This window comes from Arvicanthis niloticus, chromosome 13 (assembly GCF_011762505.2).
Source record: "Arvicanthis niloticus isolate mArvNil1 chromosome 13, mArvNil1.pat.X, whole genome shotgun sequence".
NCBI classification, from domain to species: Eukaryota; Metazoa; Chordata; class Mammalia; order Rodentia; family Muridae; genus Arvicanthis; species Arvicanthis niloticus.
In genome coordinates this window covers 58345051-58366025 of record NC_047670.1, presented here as the reverse complement: position 1 = coordinate 58366025, position 20975 = coordinate 58345051, and the positions used below count along the sequence as shown (strand labels likewise).

The 20975-nt window shown below is 52.8% G+C and overlaps 1 protein-coding gene across 1 annotated transcript; it reads left to right on the top strand.

The window, feature by feature from the left end:
- Positions 1–1608: 1608 nt before the first annotated feature.
- On the top strand, positions 1609–20454 carry Ttll12 (tubulin tyrosine ligase like 12). Its single transcript, XM_034517039.2, has 14 exons — positions 1609–1818; positions 5184–5353; positions 7467–7665; positions 8692–8851; positions 8941–9074; positions 11405–11481; positions 13683–13799; positions 13909–14103; positions 14410–14521; positions 15565–15716; positions 16074–16155; positions 17550–17618; positions 18184–18322; positions 19079–20454. Exons 1-14 carry the CDS (start codon positions 1657–1659, stop codon positions 19228–19230), a joined length of 1920 nt encoding a protein of 639 aa, XP_034372930.1. The 5' UTR covers positions 1609–1656; the 3' UTR covers positions 19231–20454.
- Positions 20455–20975: the final 521 nt, after the last annotated feature.

The window sequence follows — 20975 nt, the reverse complement described above, 5'->3', positions numbered from 1 at the left end:
GGGTTTTACTTCTGTGAACAGACACCATGACCAAGGCAACTCTTATAAAGAACAATTTCATTGGGGCTGGCTTACAGGTTCAGAGGTTCAGTTCATTATCATCGAGGAGGTAACACGGCAGCATCTGGGCAGGCATGATGCAAGAGGAGCTGAGAGTTCTACATCTTAAGGGAAGACTGCTAGGAGAAGAGTGGCTTCCAGGCAGCTAGGATGAGGGTCTTAAATTCATGCCCACAATGACACACCTACTCCAACAAGGCCACATCTCCAAATAGTGCTACTCCCTGAGCCAAACATATTGAAACCACCACATACATCTACTGAGAAAAACTTAAAACTACCCTCTATCTCATCTCCATCTAGCAAATTTTATGATGAAATGACCAACACAGTCATTGATTGTCGAGGGCTCGTGGACATACGAGTCTATGCATACAGGTAGGGGGCGTGCCCATATGCATGTGGAGGCTAGAAGGTATTGGGCATCCTCATCTGCCTTTCTCTGCTTAAATTTTTGAGGCAGAGTCTTTCTCTGAACTTAGGGCTCCCTTTTCCTGGGTAAGTCGGAAGCCAGAAAGCCCCAGAACTGGGCAGCTGGGGGTGGTAACTCATGCCTCTAATCCCAACACTTGGGAGGCAGAGGCAAGCTGATCTGAGTACTTGTGGAATAACCCTTTTGAAGGCACACCAAATTATCACAACCTCTGAATTCAATGAAACATTCCAGGAGTGAGAAGGCTCCTCCAACACCTAGAAAGGTCTGTAAGCCTCTGGGATATAACTAGGATCCCCCACACGGTGCTGCCTCAACTCTTGGCAGGTGGAGGCAGGAAGATCAAGGGTTCAAGGCCAGCCTTTGAAACAAAGTGAGTTTCTTGGTCAGGTTAGTCTGAGCTGAATGAGACCCTGTGGCAAAATGATGATGATAACCAAGCCCTGGGAAATGGCTCAGTGGTAAAGCATTTGCCATGCAATCTTGATGACTTGAGCTTGAGCCCTGGGACCCACGCTTAAAGTGGAAAGAGAACAGACTCTACAATGTTTTGTTCTTTGAGTTCCACAAGTACAGTGTGGCACACAGACAGACAGACAGACACACACAGACACACACACACACACACACACACACACCAAAATAAAATAAGGCTGGGTAAAAGTAGTCATCTGCTCTTGCAGAAGACCCGGGTTCGGATTCCAGCACCCTATGTGTAATTCCAGTTCCAAGGGACCTGCCGGTGTCTTCTAACCTCCATGAGCTATGCACTTACATACACACTCATACACATAAAATAAAAGCACTCACATACATAAGATTAAAAAATAATTTTAAAAAAATTTTTAACTAAAATTTAAAGGAACATTTCAAGTGAAACAAAATTGTAACCAGCGCAAGGAGGAAGACCCTTCTGCCTCTTCCGGGTCCCCTCCCCATCTCAACTTAACCTGCTCCTCGAGGACGACCTCTCTCCCGGAGTGACTACCTTGGGCGCTCTAAGCAGCATTCCCAGAATCCCCCGCGGTAGTCTGGTGCTGAATGAGGCAGACACTCCCCCAGCGCGCGTGCGCACACTTGGAGCCTCGCAACCCAGGACGCAGGCGCGTGCGCGCCGTACGCTTAAATTCCGTGGTGGGCGGCGCTGTGCACATCCGAGCACCATGGAGAGCCAGCCCGGGCCGCAGCCTGGCAGCCCGGGCCGCTCCGAGAGGCTGAACGCGCGGCTGCTGGACGAGTTCGTGTCCCTGCACGGCCCCACGCTGCGCGCCTCAGGCGTCCCGGAGCGACTATGGGGCCGCCTCCTACACAAGCTGGAGCACGAGGTACGGGGTGGCGCGGGCTGCGGGCGAGCTATGCGGTCGAGTGGGGAGCGCAGCTCAGCAGCTCCGAAGGGAAACCACTTATAAGCTCCGGAGCAGGGTGTGCCTGGGAGTCAGAAGGGTACAGGCCTAGAGTTGCGCTTGTGCCGCCATCCTGCAGGGTCTGGGCCCGCCGAGAATGCGTTGGGACCTGCAAACTGGCATGCGCTTGGCTCGCAGCATCCCAGCGCCTCGGCTGAGGTGTAAGGAATAGAACTCGCGACTCCACTTACGGATGCGGAAACTGAGGCTCCGGCGGATGCAGGAGCTCCTGTTAGATTCAGGCTACGCCAGAATCATTTCAGCCAGCTCTGTGCAGCTCTGCTTGGTCCGTAGAACTCTGCTATCGTGAGTAGCAGGTCTCCCTTTGTAGACTAAGGAGAATGGAGGCCCTGAGACATGGAGAAGACGCTAAGATAGGGTTTGGAAAGTCTTCCCCATCTTTTGAGGGAGTGGCTCCATCTTTCACCTGAGCTAGGCCTCCACGGGGTGTCCGGCTTCTACCTAAGAACTGGGTTTGGGTGCTGAAGACAGCAGTTGCTAGGCTGGGCAGAGGATCTTTTCCGAAGCAAGAGCTTGGCTTCCCTTAGGACACTGCCTCCTATCTGAGACCCACTAAGGCTGTTGGAGACCGGGAGGTGCCTTGCTATGGGGCAGGGTCACCCTCTTTGATCCAGTTCCACTCTATGTATGGGCTGGATATTTCCTGGTTAAAGCCTGTAGGTAGGACTGTACTGCAGCTCACTATAGAGTGCTGGGGGATGGGGGGTTGGGGGGCGCCTCCATCCCTAGTCCTGTGGGAAAGTAAATGGAGTGATCTTTGTGCTAGTGTTACAATGTTGATGGTCCTGGGCAGCATCCTGAGGCTATAACTCCCAGTCAGCCCCAGGGCAAGCAGCTGCTGTAACCAGTTTGGTAGGTGGAGTTTTAAATGCTTTTTCTACTTCAGCCTGATTGTCAAGACATTTACCATGTCACTGATCTAGGCTCATCTGTCAGTGGCACCTCCTTGCAGAGGGGACTCCCTCTAACTGGGTTCTCTGCTCACATGGTGGGCCCTCCTCCACGCTGTCACTTTCTGCAGACTTGCCTTGATCCCAGGCCAATGCTGAGGTAGAACTGGACCCCCATTTATTAGTGATGATAAGAGGGTACCCATGATGCCGTGGGACTGACTTTTTTTTTTTTTTTTTTTTTTTTTTTTTTTTGAATGATCTCTGATCCCACTCAGGGGCACCGTCTCCTGGTCAGGTGACTTCCCACCTAAGTCTGATTTGGAAAACAGGCATGGAAAAACACAAGCACCTGGCTCCCTGAGGGGATGCAGGAGATAATGACAGGAGACTGCACTCCAGCGCCATGTCCTATCCCTTCTCACTTGGACTGCTGTGGCCTAGCCAGGGACAGCCATTGCCGCCGCCCCCCCCCCCCCCCAAGGCCCTCCTGAGCCATTCCAGACAAAGCTGAGTCACCACAGTGAGACCTACCACCAGGCCCTGAGGGAATGCTTAGCAGGACTGTTTTCCTGCCTTCAGAGAGCCACCCTCCCCCAACCAGGCAATCAGCTCTGGTTCCTACCTTGATCTGTTCCACAGAAAAGACAGGGGGTGTTTTAAAAACACCCTCCCTCCCACTTACAGGAACTTCCTCTGGTGTTGCCTCCCTAGGGTTTTACAGCTAGGTTGGTTGGGGTTGGTTGGTCCCTCCATGCCAGAGTAGAGGAAAAACCAAGCCAGGCTTCAGGTTGGGCCTGCGTGTCATCCAGAAGATCTGGGATAAAAGGCTGGGGGGGGGGGGTGGAAGACTGGCAATACCTGAGTTGTGGGATACAGCCCCCTTAGTTTTGAATGAGGGCAAGCCTCCTCTCACCAAGGGCTGCTTCAGGGATCAAGAAAGACCTTGGCTGAGACTCTGCACTTCTGCCTGAGTAAGAGCTTTCCCCAAAGCACCAGCTTTCTCTTATCTTCTGTTTGGCCTGCCAGCCTCCACCCTGGAGTATGGTAACCTCCCTGCTCCCCACACACATTTTTTTCATAGAATTATCGCATGCGTGTGCGTGCCTATGTGCGTGTATGCATACGTGGAGATCAGAGGACAACTTTTCAGGAGTTGGTTCTCTCATTCCACCGTGGGAAATATGTGACCAAACTTAAGTCATCAAGCTTGGTCACGAGGCCTTTGCCTTTATCCCATGAGCCTCTCACCGCGCTGCTCTCCCCTGTGCTTTCCTTTCCCTTCCCACCTGTGGTTATTTCCCTCCACACTCCAGAATTGCAGGCCTGAATCTTTCCCTCTGAGTGCTCCCTCATGGAGGAGCCAGGTCTAGCCCTTGCTGAGCTGTGAGTCCCCTGCAGCGCCTCTTCTGACCTCACAAAGCTTGTCTGTGCCTGAGTAGGTAGTGAGTGGGTTATAGCTGCCCCAGAGAGGGAGCTGATTCCTGCAGATGTCATACAGACTGAATGATAGCTGCTTTCACAAGTTGAAGAAACTGAGTCTCAAAATGTGTGATACAAGCCTGGCTTGGAAGAGCCTTTGCCGTAGCCCAGGGCCCATTCTATGCCTGACTTTTTGTTAGTTAAATGTCCCAGCAACCCCAGACCTTCCTGCAGCACAGATGGGGAAACCAGGTCACAGAAGGTTTGAGTCTTGACTTTGCTATCTATATAAGATGTGGCAAAGTCAAGATTCAAACCTCACAAGTGGGCCTTCGATTTCAGAGGTTTCCCCACCTGCCCCCTCTTGTAGGCTCATGACAGGCCTGAGTTTCCTACAAGATGAAAACCAGGAGAGAGCGTGGGAGAAGAGAAAGACACGTTGCTTCTCAGGCTGTCCTTGACTCCCAGTCTTTCCTGGCCTGAGAAATCCAAGCACTCGGCCTTACAGTTCCCAGTCTGCCCTGAGGGTTTCCTCAGGCCACACTTTCTACTGCTCTAATGTGGGAAGATTCCTGTGGGCTGCTGCCTCAGCTGTCCTGGGATAGCTCTGGAAAAAAGGAAGTCAGGGTAGCCCTGACCTGAGTCCGCTTCCACCTCCAGTGCCCTAGAGCCACCCCTCTGCCTTTGGGACCTTATTTTCCTTGTAAAGCAAGGGGTGTAGACATGATTTTGCTGTGGATACCTTCTGTCTTTGCCAACATATGATGTCCTGTGGGTGGTGGCCCAGGAGACCATGGCATAGATTACAACCCCGGGATGTGCCTAGTGAGGCCTCGGTTCTTCAGTTAGGTGCTGCTAAGAGGCTGTATAGTAAATAGGGTTTGCTCCTTGGAGGTAAAGGGCTCAGGGTGGAGTTTCCTATCCACACCCTGATTCACTGTGTTCTGGCCCTAGGTTTTCGACGCTGGGGAGATGTTTGGGATAATGCAGGTGGAGGAGGTGGAGGAGGCTGAGGACGAGGCCACCAGAGAGGCTCAGAGAAAGCAGCCCAATCCTGGGGGTGAGCTGTGCTACAAGGTCATTGTGACCAGTGAGAGCGGTGTCCGGGCTGATGACCCCAACAGGTAGGATCGAGATCTGGGCATTGTTCTTTAGAGAGATTTCTCTTGGGCCCTGTGACATATGTGGCCAGTGGTGTCTCCAGAGGCTTTGGGGTAATGTCTAACCTGTGCTGTTGACAGTTTCATCAGGACCAGGAATTGAGCTTGATGCCCCACAAGAGCACATCCCTGTGACCTCCCTGTCATGATCACCACCTCATGGTGCTAGAGCTCCTGGTTTCGCTAGGGGCAAGCAAACCCAGGGAAGGAAGGACTTGCATGAGGTTGTCAGTAAGCTAAAGATACGCCTTCTAAACCCAGCGAGACCTAACAGAGCCTGGCTGTGCTGAGGACCTTTGTCCCCTCTCCCTGAGCCATGCTGACTCAGTCCTGGGGAAGGTTCCCAGGAAGCAGGAAGACCTGAGACCTACAGCAGGCCTGGTGTTGCCCAGAGATTCAGGACTTCCCATCTCCCAGGGACCTGGGTGGGCCTGTGGATCCCTCTCCAGAGGCTTTGTCGAAGCCTAAGGAAGGAACTTCTTGAGTTTCCCTGACATCCCTGGTGCTAGGCTTTTGTCTTCCCCCTTCACCGGACCAAGAGAGCAGTAGGGGCCACCCTGAGCAGCACCTCTGCCTGGGGCTCACATTTACCTACAAGTGACTCAGGCACTGCCCCAGGAGCTTGAGGCTCAGTGAGCTCAGTGCTGTCCTACACCTCAGCACCCTGGGGAGTGGCTGGGGATGGACCCACAAAGAAACTGGTTGGAACCTGCCTTAGTAACCTTGTGATAAAATATGCCAAACAGTCAGCTAAGGGAGAAAGGGTTTGAACTGGCTCATGGTGAAAGATACAGTCCATCATGAAGGGTGGGGCTGGGTGCAGGAGGGTCCAGCAGCCAGAGCTTGAAGCAGTCTTTCGTGACAGGTAGGAAAGGGTACAGGGGGATCCAATAGCAGGAATCTGAAGTAGCCTTTCCTATTATATCTGCAATCCAGAAACCAAACAATGAATGCATTGTTAGTACTCAGCTGGTTGTCTGCATTTTACGCAGTCCGGGATCTCCTGACCAGGGAATGGTTCCTCCAGATGTGTCTTCCCACATCAGCTAATATAATCAATCTGGACAGTCCCTCACAGGCATTCCCAGAGGCCCATCTCCCAGGTGACTCTCCATTCTGTCAAGTTGACAGCTGTGACCCTCATAGAGCACAGGTGTCCTTTTAAGTCCCCTCTGCCCTAAGGACTTTGTCCCTCTGAGTTATTCATATTTGCCAGTTATTCACAGGCCCTGGAAGTTCTCAGCCCTCTTTACTCCACACCTACCTGGGTATGAGTATTGTCATACTTCATGGTCTCCCCCAAATGCACACCTCTAGGACATGGCTCTGTGTCGCACACTGTTGTGCAGGAATAAACCTGCCTATGTTTTAGAATATGCAAACAGACTAGGGAAGTAAGCACAGTAATAAATTTCTGAACTTGACCTCAACCGACCTGATGAGGTCAAGAGGCTATGTGCTCAGGGGAGGAGCTGCCATGTCCGTTGGACACGAGTATATATGTGTCTCCCTAATTCTGCAAAGCTTGCTGGGGCTAGGATTAGAAGGACAGCCCCAGCCTCTCTCATAGGAAGTTCTTGATGCTTTTAGGTCCTGCCGGTACACGGGCGTGTACTTGTGTGCTGCGGTTCTGTCACTTGCCTGCTGGTGTCACAGGTGCTGCCAATCTGTAGAGCCTTCGTGTGTTGAATGCCTGTCATTGCTAAGTCTGCAGTGGCAGAGTGGCAGCAGGAGCTGCCGCGCTGTACCTGCAGCCAGGCATTGACACTTCCGTCTTGGTGGCAGTCAGCGTGACCACCTTTGTTCCATGTGATGTTCGTGTCCATCAGTGGGGACTCCCATTGTCCTGCTCTAGAGAGGGAGAGCTTAGAGAGTACACTGAGTGGGGACAGAGTAGTGATGTAGATATATTTACATCACAGTCCATAACCGTAGCAAAATTACAGGTATGAAGTAACAACAAAACAGTTTTATGGTTGGGGGTCACCACGACATGAGGAACTGCGTTAAAGGGTCACAGAGTTAGGGAGGTTGAGAACCACTGACTTAGTGGGTTGTGTGTGGCCTGTGCCTGCAGCATCTTCCTCATCGACCATGCCTGGACATGCCGTGTGGAGCATGCCCGCAAACAGCTGCAGCAGGTACCTGGACTCCTGCACCGGATGGCCAACCTCATGGGCATCGAGTTCCATGGAGAAGTGCCCAGCCCAGAAGTTGTGGCCCTAGTGCTGGAGGAGATGTGGAAATTCAACCAGACCTATCAGCTGGCCCATGGGGTGAGTAGGCTCACTTTGTCCCAGTGCCTTTGTCAGAAGTATGTTACCAGCTGGGCATGGTGGCACACACCTTTAATCCCAGCACTTGAGGCAGAGGCAGGTGGATTTCTGAGTTTAAGGCTAGCCTGGTCTACAAAGTAAGTTCCAGGACAGCCAAGGCTACACAGAGACTCTATCTTAAAAATAAATAAATAAAACAAAAAGATATTACCAACAATAAAACCAGCTAGTATGGTGGCACACCCCTTTAATCCCAGTATTTGAGAGGCAGGGGGATCTTTGAGTTTGGGGCCAGCCTGTTCTACACAGCGAGTTCTAGGACAGCTAAGGCTGTTTCACAGAGAAACCCTGTCTCAAAATAACCAAGATGGTGGTGGTGGTGGTGGTGGTGGTGGTGGTGGTACCACCACCAATCAAAACAATCAAGTCATGAAGGTCACCCCTTTAATCTCAGTACTCAGGAGGAAGAGGCTGGTATTTCTCTGAGTTCAAGGCCAACCTAGTCTCTAGCTAATTTTAAGCCAGCCGTGGCTATATACAAGACCTTATCTTGGTACCTGGGACAGACCAACCAAGGCTGGGGAGTAATATACCTACTCTGCCTTTGTACTCATGGAACACAGCCCTGCCTCAGACCTCTAATCCCAGGCACCCCTTCCAAACACGTTGCCCTCTGTGGTTCTCACCACCCTTGAGGGAGGAGAGCAGAACGCTTTGACTCACTTTCTAGGCTCCTCCCCCACCCCCCAGGCTTGAGGCCCCGCCCACTCCTTTGGGAAAAGTCATGCTGGTTTCTTCTGGTCTAGCTCCTTGAGCCTCCCTACCTCAGCCTACTGTATGTGGAACTTATCCCTGCCCTTACAGCACCTAGGGCCTTGTTTCCACAGGCCCGGGCTGGTTATCAGGATTGAGGGAACCTCCAGGCTCAGAAGTGGGCAGGGACGAACATCGGTTGTTGGGTACACAGGTGGGAGACACAGCAGGTGGGTGGACACGTGGCCGAGGATTGTTGTATTCTTCCCACAGACAGCTGAAGAGAAGGTGCCAGTGTGGTACATCATGGACGAGTTTGGCTCAAGGATCCAGCACTCAGACATGCCCAGCTTCGCCACCGCTCCCTTCTTCTACATGCCCCAACAAGTGGCGTACACGCTGCTTTGGCCCCTAAGGGACCTAGACACAGGCGGTAAGTGGGGTGCCTTGCATACCCCAGAGGATGGGCCGTGGGAGGGCCTTCCATCACCCCCACTGATGGGCATGCATGTCTTGGCGCAGAGGAGGTGACCCGGGACTTTGCCTACGGAGAGGCAGACCCTCTGATCCGGAAATGCATGCTGCTGCCCTGGGCCCCCGCCGACATGCTGGACCTCGGCTCCTCTACGCCTGAGCCTCCTGCCAAGTACTACCAGGTGTGGCCCTGCGCCTGCAACCTTGGGCCTAGTGTTCAGTGGTTTCTGGAATGCTCTCTGTCCATTTACCAATGTTAAATGTCAGCTGAATTCCAGGCTCCAGACTAGTTACTCTGGCATGGAAGAAGCTTACTGTGCACCAGATCCTGTAGCCACACAGTGTGGCTGTTTGTCCTGGTCTAGATCTAGGGTGGCCTGAGTTTGGGAAGAGGAGCTCTGTGCAGCTCGATCTGGCTGTATGCACTGCTCTGTCTCTCTTCCCATGTGCTGTCTCAGAGGGGACAAGAAGACACTAATTGTTCCTCGGTGTCCATGGGGATGAATTGCAAGACTGAACGGGTACTAAAATCTGTGGGTACTCAGGTTTCTCACCTAAAACTCTCAGCACTGCCTCAGTAGCCCTCATCTCCCCTGCATAGTTTGCAATTCTCAGTACAGTGGAGGTGCACTGTAGACGGTCATGTGGTTTGGGAACAATGACAAGCACACATTCTCTACAGAGGACTCCCCCCCACCCCCCAAGACACTTCTGACCTACTGTTGGTTGACTCTGAAATAGTGGAGCCTGCGGCTCGAAGGGCCTACTGTATTGTACATTGTACAACGCAACAGGCCATCGGGGAGTCCTTGCTGTCATTGGGAAGGAAGCCTGTAAGTCAGGACCCTCCAGGTTCACTCAGAAGTGCCTAATATGAGTTCACAAAGGCCCAATACCAATCAGGAGCACAGTCCCTAGCATCTAGAGAAATTATTTGGTGGTGTAAGCATTAGCTGCTACCACAGAATATCTGTTTCGGTTCCCAGCACCGAGGTCTGGTGGTTCACAGCCATCAATAACTCAAGTCCATGGTATCCAGCACCGTCTCTGGCCTCTGTGGGCATTGAACACATATGTACAAATGCACATGCAGGTGAACACTCAACACATAAAAATAAGTCCTTAGGGGAGGGGATGAAACCAGGTCCCTTGGAGAAAGGGCCGCCTCCCTTGTCAAGTCTGTATACACACAGCCGCCTGTGCCTGGCACCTCATAGATGGGCTGTTCTGTGTTCACAGTTGTGTTGATGGTAAACAGTCTGGGGTATAAAGAAGTAGAGATCAAAACCTAGAGTCTGCAGTGGCTCGGCAGAGGCTGCAGACCTCACCCACTGTGTTTGCAGCTACCCTGGCGTGCATTCGTCTGAGTTGTGGAAGGTTGTAGGTGGGTCAAGCAGGTTAACCTGGGTGGTAGTAGAAGCTCTGCAAGATACTGGTTGGACAGAGCAGACCACAGTCATGGTCTCATGGCACCTTGTTGAATCCAGAAAGACAGAAGGAGGTGTCATACCTCAAACTGGGGGTTTAGAGTTGGTCTCAAAGCCTCCTGAGTGCTCATACACCTAGTCACGTCTGGTGAACGACCGTGGAGTCGGGTGCTTGAGGTAACGTTTGAGGCTGGCTAGGGAAGGTTCTGTTGCCCTCCAGCTATGTGTTGATGGATCATAAAGAATTGGCAGTCTCCTGGGGAAGCTGCTGCAGGAAGGAAAGGCAGGAAACCAGACAGTCCTCACCTGAAACCTGTTGGTCCAGGCTGTGATCTGGCCTTGGGATGACCTGTGCTGGTGGCAAATTGCCACCAGTAATGTTTATTGCCTCCCACAGTTTCTGGGGGACCGGAACTGGAGACAGTGCTCAGCAAGTGGTTCTGGTTCAGGGTTTTCCGGGTGCATAGACTGCCCCAAAACTGAGGAGTCAGAGCCCTCCTGAGGCTGAGATGTTTGTATGTAGGTAGCACTCAGGCTCTGAGAATCAAGCTGGCTGTGGAGAGGTCTCGGCGTCTCCACACACACAGGTGCCACTCTGTGGGCTTCTGAGTGTCCCTGAGGTATGGCAGCTGGCTTTTATTGGAGCCAGTGATCCAAGAGCAAGCCGGAGGGAGTTGAGCCTGTGGCCTGGGCTCAGCTCTCTCTTGGTCTCTGCTGCTCATTAAGAAGTAGGTCCTTGGATCCTGGGATGAACCACATTCTGCCTTTCAAGGGAGTGTCAGAGGCTGTGGGCATGTTTTAAACTGTTAACCAGCTTAGCCCAGGAACAGCCCTGGGAGGCACCCCTCACCACCTGTGTCTGGAAGGCAGCATGGAGAAGGAGAACAATGTGTGTCTTGTTCCTTGCCCAGCCTGGATTCTTGGGGATTTGAGAGGCCTGAGTCCAGAGCGTCAGGTCAGGTAGCCCTGGGCTGCCACTGAGAGAGGCAGGGATGTGAAGGGTGGGGCCTGACAGGCAGGGTGGAGAAGCTCATGGTCATTTGCTTCAGTCGTTGAGGTCTGTTTCTGCCTCTCTTCCATTCTAGGCCATTTTGGAGGAGAACAAGGAGAAATTGCCGCTCACCATTAGCCCAGTGGCACGTCCCGAGGGCCACATCTTCAGGTACGTAGCCCTGTTCTCTGCTGTCACTGAGACTTGTCTTCTATAACAAGACTTTTCTGGGCTCCAGGTCAGTTCCTGTGTCCTGCCTGGAGGCTTGGAATCTAGACATAGTGGCAGTGCTACCAGAGTACTTAGAATCACAGAGGAGTGTGAGAAAGCAGGCAAGGCTGCCTGGAGGAGGCAGCTGTTACACTTGCCCTGGAAAATTAGAAACAGCCAGGCTCGGTGACATTCCTATAATCTCAACATGAGAGATAGAGGCAGGAAGGTTAACACAAGTTCTCAGGCATCCTGGGCTATAGGGTGAGACCCTATCTCAAGGGGAAAAGGCACCTAGATTGCCAGGAGAGCCAATCCAAGGAGTCTAAGGGTGTAGGCAGTGATGGGGAAACTATACCTCCATGCCGCAGGCCTGGGACAGGTCTTAGGTCATACTTCAAAGCCAGCACAGAAGTGAGGACAGGACCTAGAGGAGCCACACCTACCTAGAGCTGAGCAGGGCCTCTCCCTTTCTAGGAGCCCCTACCTACAGGCCCCCAGATGTCATACCCATGGCTGCTCACACTTGGTACAGCTAGAATTGGGCCGTGGGCTCCACTCTGTCCAGGTCCACCAGGTCCTAGGGTCAGCCTCTCTCTACAGGGTCCTTTTGCCCGAAGCCGGAGCCCTAGCCAAGCAAAGGATATGTCTCCTAAGACACAGATCTGGCTGCAAACCCCACTCCCACACGCACCTCTATTCCCTCTGGAACGGACTAGATGGGGACCCAGTAAGTCCTGGTTGCAGCCATGGTTCACACTCAACTCTAGACTCAGGCAGGTTAACTGCCCGGTGCCAGCCCCATCCATCCCAGCAGGCTAGGCTCACTCTGAGCCCTCCCACAGCAACATCCTCCCAAGCTGCCTCACTTACCCTTGTGCCCTGCGTCCTCTTTGCTTCACACTTAGTAACCTCAGAAATACAGCCACCTCGAGGTCCTGTCCTCACTTCTGTGCTGGCTTTGAAGTATGACCTAAGACCTGTCCCAGGTTACAGGAGCCCTGCAGATTCAGGAGAGCCCTCTGGGGGAGCACTAGCACTCCTCACTGGCTGAGATCAAGTAGGATTGGGAGGTTGCTGCTGTCGGCCTAATGGCAGCGTTTGAGGTGTTTCCAGGTTTTTGGCCTCCTATTGGAGAATGAAATAAAAGGCCAGCAAGATGGCTCAGCCAGTAAAGGCACCTGCCGCCATGCCTGACAACCTAAACTCAATCCCTAGGACCCACATGGTGGAGGGAGAGAACCAGCTGCCCACTGCAAGCTGTCTTCTGACCTCTATGCATACGCGTGTGCACACACACACAAACGAATGTAAGAAAGTTCACAGGGATCATAGAGTAGCAAGGAAACTGACATTGAAAACAGAGGTAGAAGAGGTTAGAAAGGAGTAGGCTGTCAAGACTGGTGGAGTGGGCCACAGCCTGCAGATCCACGAGTCTCAGTTACTGTTTGGGGTTTCCTTGTATGGAGTTCAAGAGAAAGTTAGTTCCTGGGGATGTAACTTGGGTGTTTCTCGTTGATGATGATGTTGAGACAGGGTTTCTCTCTGTAGCCCTGGCTGTCTCAAAACTTGCTCTGTAAACCAGGCTGGCCTTGTGTTAGAGACACACTTCCCTCTGCCTCCCTAGTGCTGGGGTTAAGGTGAGCACCACTCTACCTGGCTTCTCCATTTTAACTGAGCTTAGATTCCTTAGCCTGTTACTGTGCATGTCCATTCCCATAATGCACCTGACCTCAATCAGATCTGTTGCCAATTGTGCGTGGGCATAAGATGGTAAATAAAGGAAGGAGTCTCCCTAAAAATGTCATTACAAGGAGGAGAAATTTGCTTCATTGTTGTTCAGAGTGGAGTGTGCGTAGCCCAAGCCAAGCGGAGTCCCAGATGCTAAGCTCTCCCTATGCTTGCCTGAGTCCTAGCCATTCATTTTCATATGAAAATGAGAAAACAGCTTCTCTGGAACATCTAAGCCATCCCGTCCTCCTGATGGCAGACGTGAGGCGAGCTGTATGGTCCAGTCTCCTGTAGGGAGCCAGGGCATACGAGTGTCTTCCTACAGCTGGGCAGAGGAGATGAGAATTCCTTGGGGCTTGCAGACACAGGAGAGGGGTGGGCAGAAGCTCCTGCCTGCAATTGGGCCACTGCTCACTCAGGTCTCTCCACAGAGTCCACTGCGACGTGCAGCAGGTGCTCGGCCACCTCACACACCCTCGCTTCACCTTCACTGAGAGTGAGACTGACGCCGACATCTTCTTCCATTTCTCACACATGAAGGACTACATGTAGGTACCTCACAGCCCTGCACCACATACCCAGGGCCTCTGATGGCTGCCGCACTGCCCACGATGCTAAACTGACCTCTCTGTTGGCCATACCTGTCTCCACCCATAGGAAGCTCAGCCAAGAGAGCCCACAGGTGCTACTCAACCAGTTCCCCTGTGAGAACCTGCTGACTGTCAAGGACTGTCTGGCCTCCATCGCTCGCCGGGCTGGGGGCCCGGAGGGTCCCCCCTGGCTACCCCGAACCTTCAACCTGCGCACTGAGCTGCCCCAGTTTGTCAGCTATTTCCAGCAGCGGGAGAGGCGGTGAGTAGCCTAGACCCCAGACAGGCAAACACATACTGCTGCTGAGTTCATTGTAAAGCTCAGCTCTATCCCCGTCCTTATCCCATGCCCACCCAGCCTGCCCCGTAGCTGAGCGCACCCACTAGCTTCTCTTGTTGCTTTGGGGTGTAGGGGGTGGGGTTTCACCTCTAACATTCCTTAGGTTCCATTACACTCCTAACCCGATATGACATTGGGTTTCCTAAAAGACTGGGCTGGCCAGTCTGCCTCTAACTCCTCAGGACACACTGTCTGAACGGCAGGTCTAGCTCAACTGTCTTCCCTCAGGGGTGAAGACAACCACTGGATCTGCAAGCCCTGGAACCTGGCCCGCAGCCTGGACACTCACGTCACCAACAACCTCCACAGCATCATTCGACACCGAGAGAGTACCCCCAAGGTAGGCACACAGCTCCCCCAACCCAGGTGCTCCAGATACAGGCAGAGACACCAAGGAGAGGGAAGTGTGACTCGGGGGTCACTCAGCTTGTGGGGATCAAATCATACCACTGCAGCACATGGCTCACCTCCCATGGAGCCCCCCGGGTCTGTGGAATGATCCTTTAGAGACAGGACTTCCTGTGGCTGTCTGAGGAGCTGTGTGAGGACACCAGGTGCTCCTCAGCCGTGGCGACAGTGCTGGGACACATTCTAGGCACAAGCTGGAAGGAAATGGACCTTGAGTGCTGTCAGTCATTGTTGGGGACTTGAGGTAGCAGGTGGGAGTGGATGGACTATTGCTAAGAACCTACAAACCAGAGCTCAGAGGATATCTAAGTGGGTAAAGAAAGTGCTCGCTTTGCAAACATGAGAACTGGAGTTCATTCCCTGAGCCCATGGGAAGGGGGGAAGGAGGGGAGCCAAGCATGGCCAGTCTTGCCTGCCTGTCACACCCTGGGCCAGTGAGAGACCCTGGCTTTAAAAAAAAAACAAAAACAAAACCATGGCTAACACCTAAGGAATGGCAGTGGAGGTTGACTCTAGCTTACACATGTGTGCTTACACAAATGCCGAAACTCGGTGGGATGTTTCTTCTTTAAATAGAAAGGGTAGCGATTGGAGAGGTGGATCCGTGCTAAGAACACTTGGCGTTCCTGCAGAGGACCTAGGCTCTGTTCTCAGCATCCACATAGCGGCTCACAGCTGTCTGTAACACCAGTTCAGGGCAACTAACACTCTTGTGGACAAGCACTCTTACACACAAGTAGATCTTTTAAAGTACAAAGTCGGGGTGAACATAAAGAGTCTGCCCTGCCCTCGCTAGAGTTTGAAAGTGCAGGAGGAGGAGGGAGCAGCCGTAGCTGGCTGAGGTGTCATCGCATATGGAGTCCTTTTGTGGACACAGGTGAAGCCGTCACGGAGCGGTCTGGTGCAGGAGCTCCCAGGTGCTCTATCCTGCTGGGTGAGCTGGGAGCTACTGGCAAGTCCCTGTCTGTCCTCCAGGTTGTGTCCAAGTATATTGAAAGTCCCGTCTTGTTCCTCCGAGAAGATGTGGGGAACGTCAAGTTTGACATCCGCTACATTGTGCTGCTCCGCTCAGTGAGGCCGCTGAGGTTGTTCGTGTACGATGTGTTCTGGTTACGCTTCTCCAATCGGTGAGTGGGTCAGGTGGGGGCTGAGGGCTGGGCAGGGGAACCCCTCCTTCACTGTGGGGCCAGAGCGCCTGCACTGGGCATCACCCACCACATCCCAGAGCCCTCAGCTTCTCAAGTGTTCGGTGGCATAATTGCTATAGTAAATGTGACACTCCTGGATATCAGCACAGAATCGTAATGACATACTGTGGTTTACAGAGCATCTCCACAGCACGTCACTTGTCTCGACTCTCAACTCAGGCTGAGAGGCTATCCCAGCCCACAGAAGAGGGGAGCAGTGTAGCCCAGCCGCAGCAGTGTGTGGCTGCTCTCCATAGTGCTTAGGAGCCCACGCTTGTCTGTCCTCTCATCTCTCAGGCCCTTCGCCCTCAATGACCTAGACGACTATGAGAAGCATTTCACCGTCATGAATTATGATCCGGATGTGGTGCTGAAGCAGGTAGGGCCTGGTGGGGCCCAAGAGCAAGTCTAGGTTCTGGCTGTCACAGTCAGGTTTTGTGTTCTCTCAGGAAGTCCTTCCCAAGGTACTAAAGAGCTCCCAGTATTGACTGGGAGTAGAGAGGCAGGGTTCCCTGGTCCCAAGACGAGTAAGTGGAGTGAGGTCTCTTTAGGGGGCACTGCCACACAGCGGGTACAATGAGATCTGTATGTCAGAGCTAAAGGCAACAAGGCAGACATCAGGCCAGCAGTGCATCTGGGACAGTAGGGGGCAGAACCAGGTCCTAATTCTGGGTATGGGTTGGAAAGGGGAGCTAGACTGTTAGATTTGTTACATCAAAGTCTCTGTCCTGCCAAGGAGTATAAGCACATAACACCTGACCCTGTCTGACAGGAGACCAGGAAAGCCCCATGCTGGCTCCCACTCCTCCCTTCCTAAAATTTTTTTTTTTCCTCTGCGGGCACACCTGAGTTCTTTTTTTCATTTATTTTCAGTTAGGTTTTGTTTTGTTTTTGACATTTTTGAGACACCGGCTCATGTGACCCAGACTGGCCTTGAACTCTCAGCTCTTCTGCCTCAGCCTCTCATTGTGGATACTGAGTGCAAAGGCTGGTGGACCTCACAGTAACCTGTTTCCCATGGCTAACGACTCTCTGAGGTGCCTTTCTGTGCCCTGCCCAAGCATCTTCTCAGTGGGTTGTGAGAAAGGAGCTGCCACAGCTGAGTGGCTGCGCTGACTCCGATTCCCCGTGGAGCTGAGTGGTGGCCCTGCTGCTCCTTTGATTGGATTGAAAGCCAGGACCCAGATTACCCATCGAGGCCCCTGCCATTGTTGAAAGCCAGCCCAGGGACGCTAAGCTCTCTTCCTCTGCCTGATAGTTGTGTTACCTGAGAAGCCCCGTTGTGCAGGAACTTGTGTCCCATGAGACATGCACACAGTACCTCTACAGGGGCCCGTGCTGGCTTATCGTTATCTGGGAGAAATTTCAGCTTCATTATTCAGATGTTTTGGTAAAATCTTGGTCCAGGGATCTTGTCCTGGGGTGCCTGTAGGGGGCCCTGCAGAGTGGGTCTGGGCTCTGCTGCCAGTAGACTCTGCTGAGCTGAGCATGGTGGCTGTGCCTGACAGCCTCCTGAGCTCTGGACCTTTAGTTCCCAGCTTGAGCCTTGCAGCAGCCCAGCAGTCAGTGGGCTGAGCAGGAGGCACTACTCTTCATAGAAGGGGAAACTGAGGCTCAGAGTGGTGAGTCTGCCTGCCTAGCCTCACCTTGGCCTCCTGTCCTCCTGACTACCCTGAGGGCCAGAGCTGGACCGAATCCTGTGCTGTGAAATTAATGTCCTACTTCATCCTAGGGGCAGTTGTTGTCATGGTAACTGACTCTCATCTATTGTAGGTACACTATAATGAGTTCATCCCCCAGTTTGAGAAGCAGTACCCAGAGTTTCCCTGGAGTAGTGTCCAGGTAAGTCTTGGGCTCTGCCAGTTTGGGGCTGTGGAAGCCACACCCTTCCGTTACAAGCAGAGGGGTCATCTTCCCTCTGAGACAGGTAGAGATGGCTGGGCTAAGACCATCCTCTCCCATGCACTCTGGGCCTGTGTGTGTCAGTTCTGGAGGTTCTTTAGAATATTCCTAAGAAGAAGGGAAGAAATTCATAGCATCCTGAGGTAGCCTAAGAGCAATAGGCTCCAACAACTCCTGGAATCCAAGCCCATTGGGGCCGGGAGTCGGAGGATTGGTCTTAGGACAGGAAATGTGCAGATTTGCTGGAGGTAGAGTCCTGCACTGGGGCAGAGCTCAGTGCTTACCTAGAATGCTTGAAGCACTGGGCTCCTTCCTTAATACAAAACAAAAATGGACTCCAGCAGTGGGAGGACAGGCTGACATGGGCATCTGGCCAGGCCTAGAGACAAAGGATGTAGGAGGGATAACCTGGTCCATCTTCGGGACAGGGTTCAGGCAAGGACAGTGGGCCTTGTTAGTCCCAAAGTCAGAGAACACCATGTGACAGAGCATGCCTTGTCCCTAGGCTGAGATCTTCAAGGCCTTCACGGAGCTGTTTGAAGTGGCATGTGCCAAGCCACCACCCATGGGCCTCTGCGACTACCCCTCATCTCGGGCCATATATGCCATTGACCTCATGCTCAAGTGGGACAGCCACCCAGATGGTAAGGGGACAGCCACCCAGATGGTAAGGGGACAGCCACCCAGATGGTAAGGGGACAGCCACCCAGATGGTAAGGGGACAGCCACCCAGATGGTAAGGGGACTTTCAAGACCAGAACCGTCCATCCCGTCCTCCCAGGCCTAGACCAGCAGCACCTGGGACAGCCCTGGCTGCACTCAGGCTTTTGATATGGCATGGTTTGGTTTGGTGGTTTTCTGTATTTGAGAGTTCTGTATGTGTGTAATGCAGGAGTTAAGAATGGTTATAAGCCACCATGTGGATTCTAGGAACTCAATCCAGGTGCTCTGCAAAGACAGCAAGTACTCTCAACTACTGAACCATCTCTAGCCAGTGGCTACCATTTCACTGAATAATCAGCCAGGTTGTCCAGGTTGGGTATCCTGGCCTGATCCATGAGGGAAACCTGCATCAGTTCAGGGGAGAGGCGGCCCACTGGGGCCATGAGAACTCACGGGGCAGGAGGCTGGATGCCAGCCCAGCATGCCACTCCCTCTGACCAGACTGGCCATCGAAGCCTGAAGCAATGTGCCCTCGTAGCCCTAGGGGTAGGAGTAGCTTCAACCTGCCTTTGAGGAGCAGGTCTCAAGCCAGGAAATGTACATTCTAGATCACACCTCTGCACACACACTGGGGATTGGGGCCTAAGTCTGTACCCATCACAGTCCCTACGTGTCCTCCCAGGTTTGTGCCCCAACCTTGCTACCATATAGCCTTCTCACTTCTGTTTCACCGTCAGGAAAGCGGGTGATGCAGCCTCAGATCCTGGAGGTGAACTTCAACCCTGACTGTGAGCGAGCCTGCAGGTACCACCCCTCATTCTTCAACGATGTCTTCAGTACCTTGTTTCTGGACGAGACTGACGACTGCCATGTCACCCGCATCATCTAGGTGCCCAGAGCTCTGCCTGTGCTCACAGAACTGCGTCTGCAGTCCCAGCCTTCTCCCCTCTCTCTTCTCTCCTTCCCTCCCCAGCCAGAGCCTCGGCCTAAGTAAGGCCCAGCCCTCCTAAGCTGTGTTCCTGCTTCATATGTGGGATATCAGGTCCATGTGTGGCAGAGCGGGACAGTGAGTGGTGTCCCAAGGGCTGGGCTCTGCCCCAGCACTCTCTGTACCTCTTAACACCCTCTCTTCTCTGACGTGTCTGCAGCTCAGCCAAGGGCTTTTCTCCTGGCATCTAGAGAGTTTTCAGACAAAGAAGTGTTCTGCAGAACCAGGGTTCCACGTGGAAGTGTTTGGAAACCCCATATCCACTAGGGCCAGAGAGTATTCTCTCAGTTTCTGCCCTCCTGTCCCATGGCTGCTGTAAATGGGGTACGAGGACCCTGTGTTGTACTCACAGGCCCCAGAACAGCCAAGGGGAAACATTTGCCAACCTGGCCTTATGCCTCAGCATCCTCCACCAGAGCCTTCACCAGCAGACTTCCCAGCCATGCCTCCTGCCCTTGGTATTTCCCATCTGGGAAGCTAGGCTGTTCAGAGTCCCATGGTCTCTGTGTGCTGCCACCTCACCAAGTCCCACTGTGCTCTTGTGGTAGACAGGGTGCCAGGGTGCTCTAGGGTTGTGACATTTCATGGCAGAGTCCAGGCAGGGGTGACTGGAAATGCCACAGCTGCTAAGATGGCTCTGGGGAGAACTTCATGTGGGAATCAGGCTGCCTCTTGCCAAGGTTCAGAGCCAGAGTACTGAGGTTTGGGGTTGTTTGGTTTTCTTTTAACCTACAGAAAGTCAATGTAACATCAAGTTCCTAATTTTGTTGCTGGAATTTGAAGTCAGCCACACAGTTGTTTCTGTAACTGCTGGGCACCTACATCCAGCCCCCTAGGAAGTGGGTGTGGTTAAGTGGGCGGGAGGTGCTTTCAGACTCTCCTGTGGGTGGGGCACTGTGGTGGCTGTCAAACTTGTGAAGGTAAAAGTGACCCTCTCTTATAGCATAACTGGACATGGTTCTTCCTGCTCATCTCTGGGCATGTAGGCCACCTATTAGGGAGTCTGCCCATCCATGTTGGGTCCAGCCACCATCAGGGGCAGGGTAGACACTTCTGGTGGTCCTGTCCCTGGAAAGCTACTGGCCTCTGCCCTTTTATACTGCAATAAAATACACCTTCTTTTCACCTGGTCGTTTCTCTTTGGGGCCCTAGAGGCACAGGCCTGGGCTGGCGGGGCAGCTGTGTTCCCCCAAGGTCGCAGACAGACCCAACATGTCACCATGTGTGCTTTGAGAAATGAGAAGAAAACCTCTCCAGGCTCCCTCAGGCAGTTTGGCTTCCTAATGAGAGTCCCAGTTCCAAGCTGGAGAAGAGCTCTGAGCCGACCTGTCTAAACCACCAACCCAAGGGGGCTTTTGAGGTCACAGGGTTTGAGGCTTGGCCCCACCTGGTATTCTTGAGAAATAGCATTCTCTGTGTTACCTACTTATTCTGGAGTTGGAGTGAGAGGTCACAACTCATGAGGTGGTTAAGAGGCTCTGGGGGCTAACAGGGTCATCAAGTAAAAAAATGACTGCTGTCAAGCCTGAAGACCTCCCGGGAACTACAGGGGAGAGAACCAACAAGTCATACTCTGACCTCCATGTGTATACCATGGGACATGTGAGTGGAAATGCATGTACACACAAAAATACAATTTAAAGGTT

What these genes read in the sequence shown, in the direction of transcription:
- Ttll12 (XM_034517039.2), top strand. Translation starts at nt 1,657, where the DNA reads ATGGAGAGCCAGCCCGGGCCGCAGCCTGGCAGCCCGGGCCGCTCCGAG. An exon ending in TCACACATGAAGGACTACAT is followed by an intron (nt 13,800 to 13,908) that starts GTAGGTACCTCA and finishes CTCCACCCATAG; the next exon opens with GAAGCTCAGCCAAGAGAGCC. An exon ending in TTCCAGCAGCGGGAGAGGCG is followed by an intron (nt 14,104 to 14,409) that starts GTGAGTAGCCTA and finishes GTCTTCCCTCAG; the next exon opens with GGGTGAAGACAACCACTGGA.